The sequence below is a fragment of the Bubalus kerabau genome, chromosome 8 (genome assembly GCF_029407905.1).
Source record: "Bubalus kerabau isolate K-KA32 ecotype Philippines breed swamp buffalo chromosome 8, PCC_UOA_SB_1v2, whole genome shotgun sequence".
Classification (NCBI taxonomy): Eukaryota; Metazoa; Chordata; class Mammalia; order Artiodactyla; family Bovidae; genus Bubalus; species Bubalus kerabau.
In genome coordinates this window covers 66,575,073-66,600,709 of record NC_073631.1, presented here as the reverse complement: position 1 = coordinate 66,600,709, position 25,637 = coordinate 66,575,073, and the positions used below count along the sequence as shown (strand labels likewise).

Sequence of the window (25,637 nt, the reverse complement as noted above, 5' to 3'; positions counted from 1 at the left end):
CAAAATTCCTGAAAATTGAATAATCAGTCCTTTCTCCTGAACCTATAGGAGCTGGCTGAGCCCAGTCCAGTGGTGCCTGATTCTTCTTCTGTCTTTTGCTTCCCAAGGCCCTCCACATTTGCTGGTAGTTAGGTACTTCTCTGAACCTATAAGGTGCTTCAGATCTCATGCAGACTTTAGAGTCTCCAACTTTGAATGCAGGTCTCTCATTTACTACATGATGGTCAAACTGACTACTTAAATTGCACTTCTTAGTGCAAAATGAAAATGCAGGGCCCTTGTTAAACGGCAGAAGAAAGTGCTGTTAAAATAGCTACTAAGGTATAAAGATATAAGATATAAAGAGACCTTTCTTCAGTGGTCTCTCACACCTTCTGTGTGGTGTTTTGAGTTTCTATTTAATGTCATTCCCAGTAAGAAAAAATTAAAATTTTAAATTGTTAGCATGAATTTTACGAGGAATCTTTATATTGTGCAATGGCAGTTTAAAATGCAAATATAACAGCATTTAACTCTCTGAGTCAATGAGCATATCTCCTCTGATCATGTGCATGCTCCATTATCCTATGGACTTCACTTACAAAGCACAAATTCAAAGATAAAATGTTTAAGAATTTTAAGACAGAGACAGCAGGGACTTAAACCAAGCATGGAGCCCGTCTAAGCACAGGCGCAGTAGGCACATCCTTTGTACAGTATTGGGCACATTCCTTACATCTGCCGAGCTTCGGGGGCCTCATCCATAAAATGGAGATCTTGCCAACTAAGTCTCAGTGGAGACGTGAGGATTGAAGGCACTGATACCTGTGTGGCACAGAGCAGGTTGCTTGGCATACAGCTCATGCTAAATTAATTGGAGGGATTGTTGTTAATGTAATAATCATAACATTAGTGGCATTCTCCTCCTTAATAGTCTACTGGGCCTTCCCTATGTTGTCCATGTTAGCCTCCTTGACCTGTTTTAATTTCTTTTCTCCATTATAAACTCTTTGAAGATGGAGTTCTATATGTTGCCATTGAATTCCCTGCAGCACTTCCTGCAGATTCTTGCATATGCCTGGCCCTCAGGAGATGTTTATCACCTTGATCTTTATGTGATTTGGACTTATTGACAGAAAGCGTCTGTATCCTAATATTGATATGATGGTGCCCACAATGAAGCTTCATTAGTGCCATTCACAAGAAGAAAAAGAAATTAGACTCTGATAGAAGTTCTTTGTAATCATGGTGAAGGCGGGGGAAGCAGATGACTCCAGGTGTTTTGGTTTAAGGAAAGTGGCCTCTGCATCTCTTTGCAGGGACTTCTTGAAGTAATGGGGAAGGGATGAGTTCCAAGCCTCATTTGAATTAAAGAGGCCCCAGGGACATTAACTGTAGCCCACAGTAATCTGTCCCTTAGCTAGCTTCTTTCGCACTTACTTTCTGTTCTGCACAATTAGGACGTTATTGCTGGAATGCTTTCCACTAATTGGTTGTGTATGTATGTTTTCTGTCCAACAAATTATAAGATCCTCATGGGTTATAGAATATCATGTACTTTCAAAAGGCAATGAAAAGTAGCACAGTAGTGGGCACCCAGTAAGCAGTGTGCTTTATTGTTAGTGCTGACCTTGGTCCAAACTCCCAGGGCTCTCTAGAGAGCTGAATGTGATGTGTGACTGCCTTTCCTAACTCCTGCAAGCCCTCAACCAAGTAGCAGAGAATCCTGGTTTGTCTGGCTTTGTCAGGAAAGGGCCTTTGGGGTGCTTTGTCTTTCTCTAACCTACATATCTTTTCCAGTGCCTCACAGATGCTCTAAGGACTGTCCCCCTCTAGCCTTTCTCCTACATGGAATTTGGGAGACCACGCAGCTGCAGACTGTGTTTGTCTGAATGATGATTTTTTTTTTTAAATAGGCCCTTTGGGCCAGTGTCAGTAAGCCATGAAATATCACCAAATGGGTCATCTACATTAGACTTCTGAAACTCATCTGAGCTCTAGTCCCTTGAGCTGACGGGGACTTGTAGAAAGGAGCTTACAATTACCTTGGCTTTTGCTATTCCTGTTCTGGGGGCTGTCAGACAACTTGAGCCTCTGGGCCAGTCAGTTCATTTCTTTTAATGAGCACAAAATTCACCAAGACATTAAAATAAAATAAAACTACCAATGGGCAGTCTTCAGTGTTCTATCCAATTGTTACTTTAGTTCTTTTTTCCACAGGATTATTCAAGAGGATGAAGAAGAAAAAAAAGCCAATTCTATCCACTCCTGCCAATTTTATCCTAAGTAGATTTGGCATTGTAAAGCTAACACACCCCGAACACTTTTTTTTTTTTCTTTCAGGTCTCTGTGGGCTGGTACCTGACATTTGTGTTAAAAATGACATTGCTTGACTGGTCAAATGTTTGAAAATTGTCTACTTTTTAAATATAATCAAGAAATATTGGGTATTCCAACACCATGTAACATATAAAAAGTAATAGAGGAAGACAGTTACTTTCTGAAAAGGGTAAAATGAAGTTATTATTTTAAATCCCAAGGTAAATGCAGCTACTCTGATAAGAATTTTTAAATTGATCAGTCTCAGTCACTAGTAATAAACACAGTTATAACTGTATTAGAGGCTTCTTATATTATCATGTACTATTATCATACACTGTAGAAAGTGAATTGATGTTGAGGTAGACACTGAACAATGTCCCCATTAAGATGATTTCATGGATATTTTCATCTCTTGGCCATATGGATTTGGAATTACTTTGGGTACTTTTTTTAAAGAAGGAAGCGAAAGATGAATGATAACTTTTATTACTCAACATACCTTGTGTTTGTGGAAGACAAAGTTCATCAAGTTGTTTTAAAGAAAAATAAGAGTGTGCCAAATGTAATTTGTTGAGGGCTCAAGAATTGTGAAATTATCCCTAACTGAAGTTTGTAATTTCTGCAGGTAATCGCTCTAGCAGATGCAGTAGAGGAAAACCAAGACAATCTGTTCCAGTCATTCACCAGGCTGAAAAGTGCCACCCATTTGGTGATTCTGCTGATCGGGCTGTGGCAGAAGCTCAGCACAGACCAGATTGCTATTCTGGAAGCGGCATTTCTGCCACTGCAGCAGGACACTCAGGAACTGGTAAGGACCCCCAGGCCTGCAGTGGTAACAGCCAGCGCTATTGGAAAGATTGTGGTTTTAGAAAGAGATCACATGCCTATCGTGTTTTTTAAGGTATCAAAGGAAAGCTTGGTTTTGTTTTGTTTTGTTTTTATCCAAATCCTGTTTTCCTTTTCCTCAAACCATAATAAAAATGTCAAATAAAGGCCTTTTTTTTTCCTACAGCTGTTTAAAAAATAGGTATATGGTCCATTTTTATGTGGTATCCAGTCTATTTTTTTTTTTTTTAAATGTTCTTCAGTCACTTAGGAGCCAGGGAAATAGTCATTTGACCGCCAGAGTGATGGCAGTAAACCTTCAGATTAGCTAATTCTTTCCTTTTCCGCCAGAGAAAACAGTTCAGCCATTTTAATTTGCTCAATGTTCTTAAATGTGAGTGTCACTTTAAGGGTTAGAGAGAACTGAGATAGCCTTTCTGAATGACAGGGATACTTTGTTACATTTATAAAGTTCTTTTCTTAAATACCTAGTTCTTTATATGTAATTTATATACTCTCTTATTCTTGAGCCTGTGAATAGGCAGTTTAGAACAAAAAGGGGAAAAATTGGCATATGTATTTGGAGTTTTTGGTGAAGGATAATATAAATAGAATATCTTAGTTGCCTTGAACCATTGAGGAACATGACCGCCAGATGCCATTATTTCATGCTTTTATTTACAATGAAATAACATACTTCTTGGAAATTAGAGACCCATGAACTTATTTTTTTGTATTTTGAAATGGAGGAAACCATTTCAAGAAAAAAGTCATTTCATATCCATTTTTAGACTCATGTGAAAACATGGTACTAAAGATAATAGTACTAACACTAAAATTTTGGTCCCACATTTTCTTTTAAGTATTTTACAAGGATTATCTCATTTAATCTTAAACATGGACCTACAATATAGTTAAGGTATTGTTTTCATTGCCCTTTTACATACAGGAAAATTTAGGCTCTCTAAATTTTTAGAAAATTTAGGCTTTCTGATGCTAGAGGATAGTAGAGTTTGTATCAAAGTCTCTCTGCTTCCAAAGACATGTTTTTAACTTATGTACTGTATTGTAGCAAAGTCATGAACATGATTTTGAAAATCTCAAGCTTTGTCAGTTGAGTCTGATTTTCTCCAGTTGGGTCAAAGGATTGTCAGAGTGAAAAAAAAAAAAATCAAGTTACATTTTATATTCTAAACAAAGTAGTAAAAATAAATTAGAAAAAAATTAGCATTACCATTTTTTTAGGTTGATAAAATTACATCTAATATACGCCTTTGAGGAGCTAGAAATATACACTGTAATAATAGAAAGTTAAAAATAGAATGGTTAGCATTATATTAATAAAATAATAGCTATCACTTTAAAAATATGTATTTATTAATTTTTGGCTGTGCTGGGTCTTTGTTGCTGCATGGACCTTTCTCCAGTTGTGGGGAGCAGGGGCTACTCTCTAGTTGCAGTGTGTGGGCTTCTCATTGTGGTGGCTTCTCTTGTTGCGGAGCACAGGCTCTACAGCTTATAGGAATCAGTAGTTGCACAGTGTGGGCTCATGTTGTGGTTCCTAGAACACAGGCTCAGTAGTTGTAGCGTACAGGCTTAGTTGTTCCTCGGCATATGGGATCTTCCTGGACCAGGGATTAAATCTGTATTTCCTACATTGGCAGGTGGATTCTTTACCACTTAGCCACCAGAAAAGCTCTCACTATCACTTACGAACTCAGATATAGTAGTCAAAAAGACTTGAGTGACTTCAGATCCTGGTTCTACCACTTAACAGCACAGTCCTTCTGGTCAAGTTTCTTAACTGATCTAAATCTCTGCTTCTATAGCTTTAAGATGGAAACAACCTGACCCAGTAAGTTGTGATAAGAATTAAATGAGATAGTTGGATAGAGTTCTCATTATCATTGGAAGTGGTTTGTCTACTTTAAGTATATTATTTATAGTCCTCACTAAAGCCAGGCAAGGTAGATATTACTACCCTTTCATGGTGATTTGTCTCCTCAACTACACTTGAGGGAAGGAATTATATCTTCCTTATTTTTTCTGTTCTTAGTGCCTGGCACAATGCTGGACCATAGTGCAGTCAATATTTGTTAGGTGAATGAATGGAGATGAGGGTGGAACTAAGAAGAGTGACTTGGCAGAACAGATGCAGTAGATTGAATCTGAAGCAGGGCAGGGCCAGCTGCATAATGTACAGGGCTAAGTGTAAAATGAAAATGCAGATCCATTGTTCAAGAAAGTAGGGGGAAAAGCTAAAGTGCTGTTTAAACAGGTACTAAAAACATGTTTTTGTTTTTTGTTTTTTTTGGTTTCTGCATTCTGTCTCTCCTCATGGTATTTTTTGCTTGTTAATTACTTATGTTGTCCTAAACAAAGAAAAATTTAAAGAATCACCACAATTATACAATCTGTATTTTGTGGCTTTTGCATGCATGTGTATTTCGCTTTTATAGAACCACAGAATCCCTGCACAAAACTTAAGCTTCTTTATTTCCCTTCTTAACCTATGCACATCTTCCAAGGTTCCCTACCTTCAGCTTCCTGTTGAGTAAGGCAGGACTGAAGGAAAAGGAGCTCTTTGTCACTCTACTGCCCTTTCCTTCTGTGTTATCAGTTTCAGTGTAAGTGATTCAATAATATAGGGAAGTAACAGGAGTCTAGTGGGTTTCCTTAGTCCTTCCTGTTTCTTTGCATCTATTGCCTCTTTTTTCATTCCATGCAAGTTCTAGTTCAAATGAAAAGCCTCTCAGGGCCATCAGTTCCTTCATTTAATCAGCCTAGATGGAACAGGCCTTCCTCCTGCTTAGCTCGAGTCTCCGTGAACTCCCACTCATCCTGGGGCCATGGGGATTTTGAGCTACAGGGCTGCATGTGAAGTGAGGAAAGGAGGAAGGAGGCATGCATATTACACACATCCTTCCTTCTCACACACACTTCATTGTTGCATCAGACTTCACTTACAAAACACAAATTCAAAGATAAAACTATTAAGAATTTCAAGATGGTGGCAATAAAGCATTAAACTGAATGTGAGGCCCTATGCAGTTATACAGCTTGCATGTTCCTGAAGCTGGCTCTTAGGCCAGGAAGAATTCCTGAGAAATAAACATTCTCAAATGTAGGAATTGAGTCTTGAGAGAGACTGTAGTATTTCTGACTCTACAGATTTTAAAACACAGCATTTATTGGGAGTATGTAAGTATGCTCATAGGCAGGTGAAGGGACTTCTCAAAGCCACTTACTACCCTGTCTCTGTACTCTCTGCTGTCATACCTCCCAAAACATTACTTCAACTTTCTTCTGAATTTGGTGAGATTAGGTGTGTATACTTGTTAGGTCTGTTGAAGTCATTAATGAGACAAGACATTTGATAAAAACATAACTTGGAGAAGAATAAATCAAAAAAGACACTTTAGTACTGCTTGTTATGTTCTTCATCTTTAATTAGGTTGTGATATTCACTTTGGACTTATACTGTTGAGACAGCTTACATATCATGAGAAAAAAAGGAATCCTTTTTCATTCTTTAAGATGTACGCATGCCGTATGTGGTTTTGACATGCTAGTTCACAATCCCCCATGTTATGCCTTTAGACCTCACAAATAAATGTTATGTGATGGGTATCCCGCTGAGATGTGAAAATGAAATATGCAAACCTGAAATAACTTGGAAGGAGGGTTAGGTGGGGAAGAAAGGAGTCTCTGACCAGAATGTTGAAAATATATCCCATATTGAAGTTATTATGATACCACAAAAATCTGAATGCAATTTAGATGGTTTGGTTGAGGTTGGAGGGCAGAGTACATGTATGAGGGGGAGAACCTTAGACATGTGGGCAGCATTTTCAGAAGAGCCTCTCAGTTCAAGGTCAAGATGTCCCCACAGTATGTGACAGGTAGGAGAAAGTGCTCAGAAGATGTTTTATTTACAGTTCAGATAGCATTGCATATTGGTTTGTTGTATTGTCATTTAGATGGCATGTGTCATAAGGCAGGCTAAATTCCATAGTCAACTCTGGAATATTTTCGTCTTAATAGCCTCAGATTCACAAAGCAAAAATATTTAGAATCATTCTTTCTAATGAAAAATAATGTTCTTTGCACTATATTATCAGTATTAAAAAATGCCATCCCTTTTGGAAAAGAATTAATCTTTGTTTTCTCTGATCTGTCTCTTTTTAAATACTTTTCCATTTTTTCCACTTCTCAATACTTTTGGGGGGCAAATAAATGCTGGTGTCGCAGACTATTATACATGATTTTTTAAGGTGCTGAAAGTTATATATGCCAAATGTGTTTTTGTAGGGATACTCCCTCTTAAAAAAAAAAAAAACCAAAACAGTAAATGTTCTATTTGGTATCTCCAAAAAGAGCCCTTAAACTCAGTTCCATCTGTGAATTGGATAACATGGTATTATCCCTTCTGTCGTCCTGTGATGATAGAGAAGTTTTGCCTAAAATAATGTTCTATCAGAGTACCTATTAGGGAAATTCTAACATGATTTATTTTCTTACTTTTCTGAAGATATTTCAGAATATTTGAATTCTCAAATTAAATTTAAATCCTCTACTGACCCTCTATCTACTTGAAACTCTATGGAAAATACAATATCTATTTAGGTCAATGTGTTATTGCTTTGAGTCTAAGAGAGTGTTTAATTGTGATATAATACACATTTCCCTCCCATGATGCTGCTTAAAAGCCAAAAGCTGAAAAACTGCACATACCTCAGGATTAAACCAATCTTATATCCAGTCCACTTATTATCCATTTATTCATTCAATGAATAGTTACTGAGACCTGCTGTGTTTCAGGTGCTGTCCTAGGCCCTGAGCTTGCCTCAAGAAACCAAATAGACTTAGTACCCATCCTTTGTGGATTTACTTCAGCATTACAAGGAAGCATATTCTAGCCCTGTGCAGCCATCAGCTATCTAACATGATAACCACCTATCATATGTAGCTATTTAAATTGAAATTTAATTTCCCCTAAAGTCAGGAACAAGACAAGGGTGCCCACTTTCACCATTACTATTCAACATAGTTTTGGAAGTTTTGGCCACAGCAATCAGAGCAGAAAAAGAAATAAAAGGAATCCAAATTGGAAAAGAAGAAGTAAAACTCTTACTGTTTGCAGATGACATGATCCTCTACATAGAAAACTCTAAAGACTCCACCAAAAAATTACTAGAACTAATCAATGACTATAGTAAAGTTGCAGGATATAAAATCAACACACAGAAATCCTTTGCATTCCTATACACTAATAATGAGAAAATAGAAAGAGAAATTAAGGAAACAATTCCATTCACCATTGCAACGAAAAGAATAAAATACTTAGGAATATATCTACCTAAAGAAACTAAAACTATAAAACACTGGTGAAAGAAATCAAAGAGGACACTAATAGATGGAGAAATATACCATGTTCATGGATCAGAAGAATCAATATAGTGAAAATGAGTATACTACCCAAAGCAATTTATAGATTCAATGCAATCCCTATCAAGCTACCAACGGTATTCTTCACAGAGCTAGAACAAATAATTTCACAATTTGTATGGAAATACAAAAAACCTCGAATAGCCAAAGCAATCTTGAGAAAGAAGAATGGAACTGGAGGAATCAACCTGCCTGACTTCAGACTCTACTACAAAGCCACAGTCATCAAGACAGTATGGTACTGGCACAAAGACAGAAATATAGATCAATGGAACAAAATAGAAAGCCCAGAGATAAATCCACGCACCTATGGACACCTTATCTTTGACAAAGGAGGCAAGAACATACAATGGATTAAAGACAATCTCTTTAACAAGTGGTGCTGGGAAAACTGGCCAACCACTTGTAAAAGAATGAAACTAGAACACTTTCTAACACCATACACAAAAATAAACTCAAAATGGATTAAAGATCTCAACGTAAGACCAGAAACTATAAAACTCCTAGAGGAGAACATAGGCAAAACACTCTCGGACATACATCACAGCAGGATCCTTTATGACCTACCTCCCAGAATATTGGAAATAAAAGCAAAAATAAACAAATGGGACCTAATTAAAAGCTTCTGCACAACAAAGGAAACTATAAGCAAGGTGAAAAGACAGCCTTCAGAAAGGGAGAAAATAATAGCAAATGAAGCAACTGACAACTAATCTCAAAAATATACAAGCAACTCCTACAGCTCAATTCCAGAAAAATAAATGACCCAATCAAAAAATGGGCCAAAGAACTAAATAGACATTTCTCCAAAGAAGACATACAGATGGCTAACAAACACATGAAAAGATGCTCAACATCACTCATTATCAGAGAAATGCAAATCAAACCACTATGAGGTACCATTTCATGCCAGTCAGAATGGCTGCAATCCAAAAGTCTACAAGCAATAAATGCTGGAGAGGGTGTGAAGAAAAGGGAACCCTCTTACACTGTTGGTGGGAATGCAAACTAGTACAGCCACTATGGAGAACAGTGTGGAGATTCCTTAAAAAACTGGAAATAGAACTGCCTTATGACCCAGCAATGCCACTGCTGGGCATACACACTGAGGAAACCAGAGGGGAAAGAGACACATGTACCCCAATGTTCATCGCAGCACTGTTTATAGTAGCCAGGACATGGAAGGAACCTAGATGTCCATCAGCAGATGAATGGATAAGAAAGCTGTGGTACATATATACAATGGAGTATTACTCAGCCATTAAAAAGAATACATTTGAATGAGTTCTAATGAGGTGGATGAAACTGGAGCCTATTATACAGAGTGAAGTAAGCCAGAAAGAAAAACACCAGTACAGTATACTAACGCATATATATGGAATTTAGAAAGATGGTAACAATAACCCTGTGTACGAGACAGCAAAAGAGACACTGATGTATAGAACAGTCTTTTGGACTCTGTGGGAGAGGGAGAGGGTGGGATGACTTGGGAGAATGGCATTGAAACATGTATAATATCATATATGAAACAAGTCACCAGTCCAGGTTCGATGCACGATACTGGATGCTTGGGGCTCGGGACAACCCAGAGGGATTGTACGGGGAGGGAGGTGGGAGGAGGGTTCAGGATGGGGAACACGTGTATACCTGTGGCGGATTCATGTTGATATATGGCAAAACCAATACAATATTGTAAAGTTAAAAAATAAATTAAAAAAAATAATTTGAAACTTAAGTAAATTGTAATGAAATAAAATTAAAACTTCAGTTTCTCAATCATACTAGCTGTATTTCATTTGCTCAATAGCCACATGTGGTGAGTGGCTATCGCACTGGAGAGTGTAGATATAGAACATCTCCATCATGGCAGAGGTTTCTGTTGCTTGGCACTATCAGTCATTAAGAGAGAAATTAAGAGAGAAAGGGTTGGTTGAGTTAAGAACTTCAGCACATTTTAACAAATTGGTGAAAGCAGGGTAGACCACTGACATATAGTTATGCCATGGTGTTTGCATTAGCAGCCCGTATTTCTGGTGTTATGGGATCAGCCTGGTCATACGCACAATAACCAGATATTCTCCTGCTGCTGCTAAGGCGCTTCAGTCATGTCCGACTCTGTACGACCCCATCGACGGCAGCCCACCAGGCTCCCCCGTCCCTGGGATTCTCCAGGCAAGAACACTGGAGTGGGTTGCCATTTCCTTCTCCAATGCATGAAAGTGAAAAGTGAAAGTGAAGTCGCTCAGTCGTGTCCGACTCCTAGCGACCCCATGGACTGCAGCCTACCAGGCTCCTCCGCCCATGGGATTTTCCAGGCAAGAGTACTGGAGTTGGGTGCCATTGCCTTCTCCCAGATATTCTCCTAGGAACAAGAAACTCATGTGAGGAGATGTGTGCATTTGCACAATGAAGAGGCAAGAATCTGCTACAAGGGCTGCTACACCCCCTTCATATGGCCTTGGTGGATGTTATAATCATTATGAACTCTTTCCTGTTGAGTTGACACCTGGATTCAGAATTTTTTAAACACAGCATTCTAGGTAATGATCTTCCCCAATGGTGCAGCCAGCAGAAAATCTGCCTGTAATGCAGGAGACACAGGTTAGATCCCTGAGTCTGGAAGATCCCTTGGAGGAGAACACGATAATTCATTCCAGTATTCTTGCCTGAAAAACCCTATAGACAGAGGAACCTGGCAGGCTACAGTCCTAAGGGTTGCAAAGTGTCAGACACGACTGAGTAACTGAATATACACACAGGTAGTTACTATCACTTGGAGTTGGTATGTGGATGAATCCTTTTTGCCCTTCCTAATCTCTGTATAAATCTGCTTCTCATTTTCCTAGTAAACAGCTTAGATGACTAAGATTTTGTAAGATGAAGTCCAGCAGATGGCAGAAAAACAAGAAGGAGCAGCACATTTCCAGATGGCTGTCTCATACTTCTACTCTAAGTGTTCCTGTGTTCCACCTGATTCCAGAAGAAGCTCTGATGAAAAGAGCGACAGAGCACTGGTTTGGGGACCTGATTGTGTACACTCCTAAAAGTGGAGGGAATATTGGCATGTTGTGTAGCATCTTTCCTGACTTTTTCTTTTCTTTCCAAGTGCTTTTAATATCTGTAGTAGATGTTATCTACTATTTGAAAAAGAAAAGCTTTACTGTGTTCTTTAGGGCTTAATAGTTACCTTCCCTAGTACTGATGTTTGAAATCCCCTGGGAAAAGTTAAGATGGAAATTTACATCAGTCAAGGAAGGAGATTTGGACCTTCAGCCTTACTTTTTGATTGATTATTCCTGGTACAAACTGATATGGAAAGAGAAACTTATTTTTAACATTTTCAACATGGTTCGTGTGAGAAAACAGATGTTTATAATAGGAAATCCTATTGTGCAGAGGGACTTATCAAGACTTACTTACAAGGCCTGAAGACTTCTACGTCACAGGTCAGATTTGATGTAAGGGCCATTGTGCCTCCTGTCTGGATTGAGTGATGACTGTGATGGCTAATCATTACTATTATTAATGACCCCTTCTTAAAAGGCAAACAAAAGGAGGAAGTCTGGTGTCAGTATCAAGCCGGCCTTTATGACTGCTCAAGTATCATCACAAGTATAACTGTCTATGGGAACATAGTGCAGAAAGTAAATATTTTGCTAATTCCCATGATCTTAGCCAGCAAGATAAACATGAAAGAATTAGTTTTGTGTTCATAATGGCTGTGTACTCTGCCTTCTTACTAGTTAGATGCAACTGATGTTATGTAATGGAATATTTGACATCCCTAGGGTTGAATATAATGTATCTTAGAGCTTTTCTGATGACCTGCTTGCTGTTTTAAAAATTGAAATAGTTGAAATACATCAGATTAGGAGCCAAGGAGAATACATTTACAAATGGTGATGTATAATTTTTTAATCTTTCCTTGTGTATATCAAATATGAAACAATGCTTTCATGGACACATTTAACATTATTAATGCATTTAAGAATAAGGAGACCAAGCAAGTGAACAAAAAATTATTTGAAGCTTTACTTTCACTGTATGCCACCTCAAATCCTTTGTGAAATAAGGTGTGAATTAAATATGAAAGTGAAAGTGGCTCAGTCGTGTCTGACTCTTTGCAACCCCATGGACTATATAGTCCATGGAATTCTCCAGGCCAGAATACTGGAGTGGGTAGCCTTTTCCTTCTCCAGGAGATCTTCCCAACCCAGTTCTCCTGCATTGCAGGTGGATTCTTTACCAACTGAGCCACAAGGGAAGCCCCAGAATACTGGAATGGGTAGCCTATTCCTTCTCCAGTGGATTTTCCTGACCCAGGAACTGAACCAGGGTCTTCTGCATTGCAGTCAGATTCTTTACTAACTGAACTATGAGGGAAGCCCTCATTTTAAATACAATATTTAAATATAAATACTTAAGTAAAAATCCTGCTACCACAATGAGGACAGTAATGATCACCATCCTCATAATGCTTTTACCAATTTGGTTTCTGCTGGAGGTGTAGTCACGTAAGTTTAATTTACTTTAAATACATGTGTGTGTGTGTGTGTGTGTGTGTGCGCGCGTGCGTGCTCAGTCATGTCTGACTCTTTGTGACCCCATGGACTGTAGCCCACCAGGCTCCTCTGTCCATGAAATTTTCCAGGCGAGAATACTGGAGTGGGTTGCCATTTCCTACTCCAGAGGATCTTCCCAACCTGGGGATCGAACCTGCGTCTCTTGCATCTCCTGCATTGGCAGGCAGATTCTTTACCACTGTGCCACCTGGGAAGCCCTTAAAATACTCAAAAAAAAAAAAATACCTTTACTCTACCCAACTTGAGTGTACTAATTACAAAGAGATGATTTTGCCATTTCTGGGACATTGCATTCTTTTAGAAATGTACCCGTGAAAACTGGTGACTCTTTCCTCTAGAACGGGTGTTCCCTCTGTGCTGTAACCACACGGAGAGCTGCACCTCTGGGTTCAGTCAGTCACCCTGTTGTGACTGTTGTTGCTCATTTGGAAATGTTTCTGAGGACCGCCCCTTGGCTTGCATCCTTGTCATTCTACCCGGCTTTCTGCAGTGGCATTTGAAGTAGCCTTTCTTGCCTGTTTCTGCGTTGGTGTGCCCTACACATCTCTGCAAGACTCAGCCCCGTGCTCTTCTGTCACACACCTGCTTACATACTTTCCATGGCTCTCTTTGCCCCTGGTTGAGTTTGGATTCCAGTGCCAGATATTCAGGATTTTCCGTCACTTGGCTCCACGTTGTCTTCTTTCTAAAACTCTTTTTCTGCAACTCCTCAGCTTCCCCACTTCGTTCTGGGAACACTGACTTTCCATGGCTACACAACTTCTTTCCATCAAGCCAGGGCTAAGAGGGCTTTCTTTCTTCACCTAAAATACTGTCCTTTCTTTACCCTTCTATCCACTCTCTTTAAGAGGCAGATCAATTTTTGTTTCCTCCCTATTTATTCTGGCTTTCATTCTCTTGTGAATTTCCCTTGGGGGTATGACGTAGTTTAGCTCTCACTATATCCTCTAAAACTGTCTGTGTGCTTGTCTTGTATACTAATGAATATAAGGACAGATTCTTTTGTTTCCTCACAGAATTAAAGCTTAAATTAATCATATAGTTGGATATAAGTATCCGGGAGTTGATACCTCATTTACTTTCATGATGTTTTACACAATTACGTGTTGTCCTCCAACAACTGTGTAGCTTTTTAAAAGTTTTTTTTTTTTTTTAAAGGAAGCAATCTATTTCCATTTTGTACTACCCCCTTACTTTGCAAGCAACCTCAAATTTGGGGGGGTTCTGTAAGAAAAAACTTCATCTTTCCTGTACAGATGGTAAAAGATATGGGTAGATTGAACCAGACCACCACACATAAATATTTACACATATATTTATTGACATATCCTTTAATTCAAATCAGTTAACATAAAATTTTTCTTTTTTAATTGAAGGAACATAAAATTTTTCAATTTCACCAGTGTTGAATATATCTAAGTGTAAGCAACTGTTAGATAAATACACTTCACCTGTATTAATTTAGCCAAATTTGGTAATAAATACTACTAACAGACATATAGTGGAATAGACACACCCAGCTATTTCTGATATTTCTTTCCAGAGAGTCCTCTAGGAAAATGTGGGCCGTAAAACTAATCCAACATTTGGGCACCAGTAATCTAAGTTAATGCACTGAAAGTAGTAAGGGAAAATCTATTTGCTGACATAATGTTTGCATTTATAATTGTGAAATACCAAAACAACCTAAATGCTAATAGTTAGAAAATAAAAACTGCAGTATATCAATTGAATAGAATATTATGTCATACTGAGGTTCACATCCCTTTTAGAGCAAATACTTAATTAACTGTGTATCCTTAGGTAGTAAATAAATTATGGAGCTCTCTAAGCACTGATTTCCTTATTTCTACATTGGTGAATGGACCAGATCTCAAAGACTGATTCTGCTTGGAAGGGAGATGAGAGTGGCTATCTAGATTTGATTTCACCTTACTTTTTACTTTATATTCCCGCTGAACAGGGCTTCCTTGGTAGCTCAGCAGTAACGAATCCTCCTTCAAATGCAGGAGATGCAACAGGAGCCATGGGTTCAATCCCTGGGTCAGGAAGATCTCCTGGAGAAGGAAATGGCAACCCACTCCAGTATTCTTGCCTGGAAAACCCTACAGACAGAGGAGCCTGGTGGACTACAGTCTTTGGGGTCACAAAAGAGTTGGACACGATTTAGCAACCAAAGAATAACATACTGAACCAGTAAGCAAATGGTACAGAAGAACATGACATTAAGAAAGTGAGTGAACTTGGCTCTCCAATGCCTTTCTCATGAAGGCATGCCCAGAGTTTGATGGAAAACCCAGTTTGTGATGAGTCAGGAATCTGCCAGTTTTGAGGTGCTTGGAACCAGAGACTCACTGCCTTTCACACAGTTAGGTTGGGAGAAGGGCCATGCCAGTATCTGAAGAGCTGTTAACACGTGAAATTTCTTTTCTGTGTTTTAGGTATATCCTTTTTTCTACTGTGTATTTTCTTTACTGCGTAATCTGGCCTTTATTAGGGTTGGCTATGGCCTTACTATTCATGCATTACTGAAACACAGTAAAAATTCAAAAACACATTGAATAAAAATATGTATATAATAAGAATTTCTTCTTCAATAATACCTCTCAAAATTCTGTTTCTTACACAGAGTAAGCAAGTTGCATTGCTTGTTTTTCTCAATGAGCTAGACCATATACTGAGCCTCCTTTGGGTGTCTTCACTATGATTTTTAGGTTCAGGGTTTTGATGTTTAGTTATCTATGTCAACTGGAAGACCAGAATATTGCTATTAATACTACCACCACCATCAGCAGCACCGTTACTGCTACCACTATTCCTGCTATGACTAACGCTACCACAGAAAGTGCTAAACCATATTTTAAAAAATATTACGCATATGAACTCATTTGGAAATTACTTGCCAAAGGTGAACAGGTGTTGCTGCTGCTGCTGCTGCTAAGTCGCTTCAGTCGTGTCCGACTCTGTGACCCTATAGACAGCAGCCCATTAGGCTCCTCTGTCCCTGGGATTCTCCAGGCAAGAACACTGGAATGGGTTGCCATTTCCTTCTCCAATGCATGAAAGTGAAAAGTGAAAGTGAAGTCACTCAGTCGTGTCCGACTCTTCGCGACCCCACGGACTGCAGCCTACCAGGCTTCTTCATCCATGGGATTTTCCAGGCAAGAGTACTGGAATGGGGTGCCATTAGGACACCCTTTATAAACCTCTTAAGATTCATAGGAGGACTAATTGAGGAAATGTATATAAAGTGCCAAATGTAGTTCTGGGCATGTACAATCTCCAGGAATTAGTAGCTCTTGTTACTACTATTTCAACAATAGGATGCCATCCATTGTTAGTGACAGTATTATTTTATGGGCCACTTAGAAAAAAACACAGCCAAATAAACTATGACATAGTATTTTTTATCACTTAGTTTTTTAGGTAATTATTGAAAGAGCTTTTAGACTTACTTAGACATATGTTTTGGGCTTCCCAGGTGGCGTTAGTGGTAAAGAACCCACCTGCCAATGCAGGAGACTTAGGAGACATGGGTTCGATTCCTCAGTCAGGAAGATCCCCTGGAGGAGGGCATGGCCACCCACTCATGTCTGGAGAATCCCATGGACAGAGGAGCCTGGAGGACTCCAGTCCATAGGGTCGTACAGAGTCGGACATGACTGAAGCGAGTTAGCATGCACACATGCAGACATATGTTCTACCACATCTTGCTCTCGAGCCTGAATAAGAGGAAAGCAATATAAATTAGTTAAGGTATTCCTGAAACTTCTTCACATTCAAAGTTTGATACGCTTAAGTCACCTTTCAACAACAGGTCATGCTCTCTGTGTTTTTGCACATAGCATTGTCCTGTGTGCATGAACAGCATTTTGTGTATCCTTAAGAGTATGCCACTCTTACCTTCCTGATTTTTTTCTGAGCCTTTGATATTCATTCTAAAAATTTTCTCTTTGGACTAAGCTCAGAGCTTCATTTTTTTTTCCTTCAGTTGAATCACATTTTGGTGCAAATTAAGGCATCTAGTCCCATCACTTCATGGGAAATAGATGGGGAAACGGTGGAAACAGTGTCAGACTTTATTTGTGGGGGCTCCAAAATCACTGCAGATGGTGACTGCAGCCATGAAAGTAAAAGACGCTTACTCCTTGGAAGGAAAGTTATGACCAACCTAGATAGAATATTCAAAAGCAGAGACATTACTTTGCCAGCAAAGGTCCATCTATTCAAGGCTATGGTTTTTCCAGTAGTCATGTATGGATGTGAGAGTTGGACTGTGAAGAAAGCTGAGCGCTGAAGAATTGATGCTTTTGAACTGTGCTGTTGGAAAAGACTCTTGAGAGTCCCTTGGACTGCAAGGAGATCCAACCAGTCCATTCTAAAGGAGATCAGCCCTGGGTGTTCTTTGCAAGGACCGATGCTAAAGCTGAAACTCCAATACTTTGGCCACCTCATGCAAAGAGTTGACTCATTGGAAAAGACTGATGCTGGGAGGTATTGGGGGCAAGAGTACAAGGGGACAACAGAGGACGAGATGGCTGGATGGCATCACTGACTTGATGGACGTGAGTCTGAGTGAACTCCAGGAGTTGGTGATGGACAGGGAGGCCTGGAGTGCTGTGATTCATGGGGTTGCAAAGAGTTCGACACAACTGAGCGACTGAACTGAACTGAAGCAGTTTCTGTCCATAGTTACCAAGAAATTTTAGGCAAATTGATGTTTACTGCTCCAGCAAGAGTTTTGTGTGACACATTCATTAAGCAGACCACATCTATCCCAGGGATTTGGCAATTTCTCTTACTTTAGTTGTATTGTTTGGCATAGGATAGTACATAATACATTTCTCCTATCTGTATCTTCTTGGTTTCTTTTAAATTTATTTTTAATTGGAGGATAATTGCTTTACAATGTGGTGTTGGTTTCTGCCGTACAGCAACGTGAATCAGCTATAAGTATACATATATCCCCTCCCTCTTGAACCTCCTTCCCAGCCCGTCCCCCATCCCACCCCTCTAGGTTGTCACGGAGCACTGAGCTGAGCTCTCTGTGTTATACAGAATCTTCCCACTAGCTGTCTATTTTATACACGGTGGTGCACATATTGTCAATGCCACTCTCTCAATTCGTCCCACTCTTTCCTTCTCGTTCTGTGTCCAGAATTCTGTTCTCTATACCTGTGTCTCTGTTACTTCCTTGCAAATAGGTTTATCAGTACCATTTTTCTAGCTATATGTATGTGTTAATGTATGTATGTGTTTAATAGACAATATTTGTTCTTCTCTTTCTGACTTCACTCTGTATAATAGGCTCTAGCTTCTTTATCTTCTTATTTTATATCCTGAAAGGCAAGTAGCTTTTGCTTTGCAAGAACATCTGGAATTGCTGTCATTCTTCTGTCATGAATATTTGCTTCACTAATTTCAAATTTATACTTCCAACTATTCTGTTTCCATGCCTTTGTGTGCACACAGCTTTTTTGTTTAATGATGAATCATGGTATAATCTTGATATTTTAAAAGGTAATCAGTTTGGCAGGAAAGTATGACCATTAAACATCCATCAATTGAAGTGACATGGTAGGAACAGCTACTAAGACAAAGAATGTGCATGCCCAGGCACCAGCAGCGATAGCTGGACTGGTGCCTGGAAGCCAGCAGTTGTCAGATGCCACTGAGTTTGACACAGTCTGTTTCGGAGATGTTCAAATATGAAAACAATGCCCTAGAATTGATAGAACGTAATTGTAAGCACAGAGTAAAAGATTTAGAGTTATTTTTTACTAACTGGGAATTTGTGAACGGTTTGAACTGGGGACAGGAAGTTATAGAAAAGGGCAGTGCCTTGGTGTTCCATCTTGGAGCCGATACCCTTGACCAGCAGTGCATTCCATATAAATAGGAAAAATCTTACCAGTTGTTGCTTTTTGAAAAGAAAGCCACAAAGAAACTGAGAAGTAATGAGGGTTGACTAATCAAGGTTGCTCTCCTTCTTATTCTGGCGGAATGGTTATGAGGTAAGTTTTGATTTCTGTGATCTGTCATTTATGAGGACTGCAGAAACACTGGTCTCTCCCGTCACAGTGAATGAGACTATGCGGATGAAATCACTGATGTTGTTAGCAGGAATATGCTTCACTTGCTGCATTTAAAAGGTGAAACTTTCCACTTTCCTATGTAATCTAATTTCTGTGGTTTAATGACAGTGGTCAGCTGCAGTGGTTAATTGTCTTCTAACCCATTGGCTCTAAATTCAAAGTCATAAACATCTTTATATAATTTTTAACAACTTTAGAAATAAATCCAATAAACTTCCCTAATTAGAAGACATCCCTGTTTTGTAGAGAAAAAAAGGAGAGGAATTAAATACATAACACGTATACAATCATACACACACAGAAGAGATAGGCCTGCCTCCTCAACTTAAAAAAAAATGTAAGAAAGTGAACTTTTATTGAGCATTATTATGTACTATGCATTGGCCAAGGACTCTACCTACATTACCACATTTAATCCTCACTCCGTCCCTTTGAAGTAGGGGGCTGTAACAGATGCGGTTCATACTCCATCCATATCTCTTTACCTTCTGCTGTTCCTGAAATTTATACCTGCTGGGCACCTGCAGTTTTTCTGACTGAGGAATCTCCCTGTTTGGCAGAGCCTGTGGAGCCACCGTGCTTGGTCAGTGACTAATAGGGTTGGTAGATTAATACCCCAGCTCCCTCATCCCTCCAGCTGGGAAAGTCCGAGGTATGCTCCACACCACCTCCCAGAGTAGTCCAGGAGGACTGCACTAGCTACCTAAGGCTGTACCTGTTCACAGCCAGCCGTTTATTGCCTTCTCCACCTTCTCCCTCTCACTTCCCACTGACACCTTTTGGATCAACTGTCAGATATACTACTGGCACCCACATCCTTGCTTCATGACTATTACTTTCAATTTATAAATGAGGAAATATGCCCAAGGTCATATAGCTGGAAAATAACAGAGGTGAGATTTGAACCCAAACTGAGGAGCCTCACAAAAGTGAAACCTGGTTCAGTGGGGGAACTTTTGACCAGGTGATCATACTGAAGTTTTATTCTTCAATATGACTACTTTAACAAGGATAATAATAATTTTTATTTTGTATTATGTGTACCCACTCTGCATTCTGTACTAGAAATTGCTGACAAATTTAGTCTACTTGTTTGCTTCACATAGCACTAATATGAACTCAACGATATCACTGGTTTTTGCACAAAACTGACAGGACGGTATCTCATGATGTAGACAAAGATCTTCCTGTCTTAAATTTTATTGCTGACAGATAATTCTTGATATCATTCTAGGAAGGGGGCTAAAACAAAAGCATTCCTAAAGCACATTATCTGTACCTCTCTCCAAACACATTTCATTTTCTGCATCATTATATTTTTTTATACATTCTTAATTGTCACTTGAGGGTAGGATCCATATCTGATTCACCTTTTTTTTAACTTGATAATGTTTGGTATAATGTCTTATATCAGTGGACTCTAAATAAATATTTTAAAATAAATAAATGGTTATATGGACTTAAACTAGTGCTGTATTAAATGGACAAAACATTTGAAATTAGGTTGGACAGTGAAGAAGGCTGAGCACTGAAGAATTGATGCTTTTGAACTGTGGTGTTGGAGAAGACTCTTGAGAGTCCCTTGGACTGCAAGGAGATCCAACCAGTCCATTCTAAAGGAGATCAGCCCTGGGATTTCTTCGGAAGGAATGATGCTAAAGCTGAAACTCCAGTACTTTCGCCACCTCATGCGAAGAGTTGACTCGTTGAAAAAGACTCTGATGCTGGGAGGGATTGGGGCAGGAAGAGAAGGGGACGACAGAGGATGAGATGGCTGAATGGCATCACTGACTCTATGGACGTGAGTCTGAGTGAACTCCGGGAGTTGGTGATGGACAGGGAGGCCTGGCGTGCTGCGATTCATGGGGTTGCAAAGAGTTGGACACAACTGAGCGACTGAACTGAACTGAACTGAATTAGGGATAAGCATACCATCTCATAAATAATTGCTATTTGAGGTCTGTGCTACTATGTTACTATTTTGTGTGATCAGTCACTCAAGCTCAGTCATGTCTGACTCTTTGCAACCAGCTCATCAGGCTCCTCTGTCCCTGGGATTCTCCAGGCAAGAATACTGGAGTGGGTTACAGTTTCCTCCTCCAGGAGATCTTTCCGACCCAGGGATGGAACCTGCATCCCCTGTATTGGCAGGTGAATACTTTCACCACTGAGCCACCTGGGAAGCCCCCTATGTTACTGTTACCTTAGCTTGATTGCTGTGAAAAATGACACAAACATTGAATGGTATACAGTCAATCACTTCAGATCCCATTCTCCATACTTTTTTCTTCAAATGTGAATTCTATTTGAAAGAAAATAGAAATAGAATTCTAGTAGGTGGACTTTCCTATAGCTATCTCAGACCCACCGGTGGCTTTGACCAAGAAAGATGTAGGTAAGCAAATCTTAAAACAGTGAAGCTTCTGGGTGGGGTGGTCCTAAAAACCAAACTAATTAAAGAGAAGAAAGAAAAACAAAAAGAAAAGAATTCCAGAGAAAAATGTTTACATTTAAATCAGTGGTTTCATGTATTTTGGGACTTTTTTCGAGTTTGGTTATTTCTTATTCGTTGAGATTTTTAAGAATATAGTGTATTAGGGAGAAGTTGACCCCTTCAGTATATTCACATGGTTCTTCTCTTGTCCTAACTTCAATAAGATTCTTCTCGGACTTTGTCAGATATAGGGAAATTTGGGGAGTCTGTGACCTCATGAGTCTTTTGATTCCAAAATAGAAATGTCCTCTCCAAGTATTCTCGATAATGAGTCCTGAATTGAGCCTCAATAACTCAGACTCATCGAAGTCAAGTTAGACCATTGTTATGTTTTCAGGGGACGTGGTGTCCCAGGGCAGTTCCTACATGTCAGTTATAGTAGTCCAGGCAGCTAAAAGGTAGACTTTGGTAGCCTCTTCTAAAAATTTAACCCATACAAACTGACACAAATCATAGTGCTTTTTGTTTGTGCAGTAAAATCTCATTTAATTATACACAGATTATTTATTTGGATAAAGAAGCTGATATAAATTTTGTGACCATAAATTTTCTAGGGGAAGACCTCATATGATATTTTCTGCCTAAAGTGACTTGATGACAATAGACTGAGAGACACACATGATGAAATGGGAAAAAAGTTCTTGCCGAGTGGCCAAGAGCATGGGATTTATAGCCATGCAGTTGGATCCCATTACAGCTCTTACTTTTAATAACTGTGTTATTTATGATAAACTTTTTTACTTTAAACTACTTTACATCTATCACCTTAGTTGGAAGTAACAGCACCAACTTCACGGGATAAATATTTATTAGTACAAATAATGTTTATAAATTTCTTAGCGTACTTTCTAGTACATAAGAGATCCTAAACAGTTGTCACTTTTGTTGTTATTATTTCTAGTGTCATTATTATTCACAAGAACCAACCCTCCAAAGATCAACTTACAGAGAGTATTTCCAGAAGTAAGAATAACATGGAATTAAATAATTAAGTAACTACAATTGATAAATGGTGCCAGTGCTTATTCACTCAATTGTGTCTGATTCTCTGTGGCCCCATGAACTGTAGCCTACCAGGCTCCTCTGTCCTTGGAATTTTTCAGGCAAGAATACTGGAGCAGGTTGCCATTTCCTACTTCAGGGGATTTTCCCAACCCAGGAATTGAACCACATCTCTTGTGTCTCCTTCTTTGACAGATGGGTTCTTTACCACTAGCACCACTTGGGAAGCCTCCTCACGATTGATAAACATGTCTCATTAAGTCTAAATATGCCTGGCAAAGGAAATTACTTTTCTGATCTTTTTAACTGATGAGAAAACTGAGATGCTGAGACCTAAAATAACTTTCCCAGAGACATACAGCTTATAAGGAAAGGTGTCAAAATTTAGCCTAGGTCTTCAGACTTCTAACTTTCATGACCCTTGCTGCCTCCTACAAGGAAATACATAAGCAAGCATAAGTCCTCGCCTAAAGCAGTGAATAAATGAAGGACCCAGTGCTACATGTTAGGCCAGGTAACTAATGTCAGAAGGAAAAGCAGCCACAAATTCAGGACTCACTTTCCTGGGCCTCCCTTGTCCCCTGGATCTTGACCTGGTAACTACTATCATATTAGCTTTCCTATACCTTCAAAGAGGTGATTTTTGTATATATTTTTTTCTAGTTATTCTCAGTGGGATAATTGGCCCACATGATCTAATTTACCATCATGAGAAGCAGGTTCCCCCTGATTATTCATTATCAATTTTATTTTTCAGTCTTAATATTTTTGTAAGTTATTTCTGAATAGTACCTGTGACTGGAAACTTTTGCCTGAAGCAAACTTGAATGCTTAGTCAAGATGTTTGTCTAGGTGAAGCATCATTAATGTTTTGTTTTAAAATTGAATATGGCAAAAAAAAAAAAAATTGAATATGGCTATCCAGGATCAAGTTTCATGATAATTCAGGTAATCTACTTTGTGTTCCTTCTCCTGTCTAAAGCCTCAGGATCAGCATGAGAGTATAGGTCAAATGCAGATTTCTTAGCAAAATGTAACTTAAAAAAAAAAAAAAAAGGATCAGACTAGGTTGGTTTGAAGCAACCTTGTGCTTTCTGCCTGTATTGCTGCTAAACTGCATGAAGTTTGCTAAGCTTCTGTTTGTCAAAAAGGTTTTAGATTTTCACCTGATAGGAAGCAGTGTGTTTTATTTTTCATAATACTGTGTTGATAAGCCTGGCACCTTGTTCTACTTTTGGTTAAAATCTGAATTAGATTTCTACAGCTTTTGAAGCATCACAAAGAACTGGAGCACTCCATTAAGTCCAATAAGTCATTTCAGTTTAAGATAAGAAAGGATGATGTTGGAGAGTTCAGTTCAGTTGAGTTCAGTTCTGTCGCTCAGTCGTGTCTGACTCTTTGCGACCCCATGAATCGCAGCACGCCAGGCCTCCCTGTCCATCACCATCTCCTGGAGTTCATTCAAACTCACATCCATCGAGTCGGTGAGGCCATCCAGCCATCTCATCCTCTGTCATCCCCTTTTCCTCCTGCCCCCAATCCCTCCCAGCATCAGAGTCTTTTCCAACGAGTCAACTCTTAGCATCAGGTGGCCAAAGTACTGGAGTTTCAGCTTCAACATCAGTCCTTCCAAAGAACACCCAGGGCTGATCTCCTTTAGAATGGACTGGTTGGATCTCCTTGCAGTCCAAGGGACTCTCAGGAGTCTTCTCCAACACCGCAGTTCAGAAGCATCAATTCTTCAGCGCTCAGCTTTCTTCACAGTCCAATTCTTGCATCCATACATGACTACTGGAAAAACCACAACCTTGACTAGTCAGACCTTTGTTGGCAAAGTAATGTCTCTGGTTTTGAATATGCTATCTAGGTTGGTCATAACTTTTCTTCCAAGGAGTAAGAGTCTTTTAATTTCATGGCTGCAGTCACCATCGGGTTTCATTTTATTAGTGATGGGTTTAAAAAGCTTAACTGCTACATAGGCCATCCAGCTTGGTTTCATTTTTTTTAATTTTATTTTATTTTGTTTCAATTTCAAAGAGCTGTTTTACTTCTCAGAGGTATATAGCTCAACATTTCAAGCCCTCCTTTGCATGAAGGGAGATTCGCTGAATAAAATCTATTCTTTAGAAATAATCTGAACCTAGATCAATCCTGAAAATTTCTTATATTTTACAAATATATAATTTACAACTAAAGAACTAAATTTGTACCTAGCTTTACAATGACATTTCACATCATTGTTTTTAGCTTACCTTGGCTAATTATAACACGATAGAATACAATACAAAGTAATAGTAACCATAAAGCTCTGTAGATCAGTCATAAATACCAAAGACTTACCGTGAATTCTTTACGTCTATTCAAGACGAAATCTATTTCTCTTTGATACAGTTTTTTTTTTCAGATAAATAAATATGATGTAATCATCATTTTACCTTCAAATGTGTAATGTGTAAGACAGGCTGTTTCTAAGAATGTTCTCTTCTCAACTGAACCCTAGCTATGGCTACACAATCTCCATTTGTTCATTTACACAGATCTCTCTCTTTTTTTTAAACCTTTCCTCTCTCACTTAGAGTTAACTATGTGCACATTTGGTAATAAATGCTACCATGGCATTTTGTGGTTTTTCCCTATACTACTATAGTTGCGGATGTGGTAGTGTTTCTATTATAAACATACTTTTGCAGAAGTTTATAATTTGTTTGAATAAAAGTTTAAAGATGTTACTTTGTACATTGGGTTCCAATGGTGTGTTTGTATTTTCTGATTTTTTAGAAAAGTAGGATTGCATATAATGCTTATTCCACAGTATCTTCTGCGTAAGATTTTTGAGTGCCTTATCATTCATGTAAGATTGGCATGGCAAATAGTGTTATTCCTGTTTTA

The 25,637-nt window shown here is 38.9% G+C and overlaps 1 protein-coding gene across 5 annotated transcripts in view; it reads left to right on the top strand.

Moving 5' to 3' along the window:
* The window catches only part of BBS9 (Bardet-Biedl syndrome 9), a 481,177-nt gene that overhangs the window by 382,405 nt on the left and 73,135 nt on the right, over window positions 1–25,637 (top strand). For all 5 annotated transcript variants that reach the window (XM_055590433.1, XM_055590432.1, XM_055590431.1 and 2 more), the window contains one exon: window positions 2,927–3,109. In XM_055590433.1, the coding sequence (XP_055446408.1) occupies window positions 2,927–3,109 (183 nt within the window). The remainder of the gene's footprint in view (window positions 1–2,926; window positions 3,110–25,637) is intronic.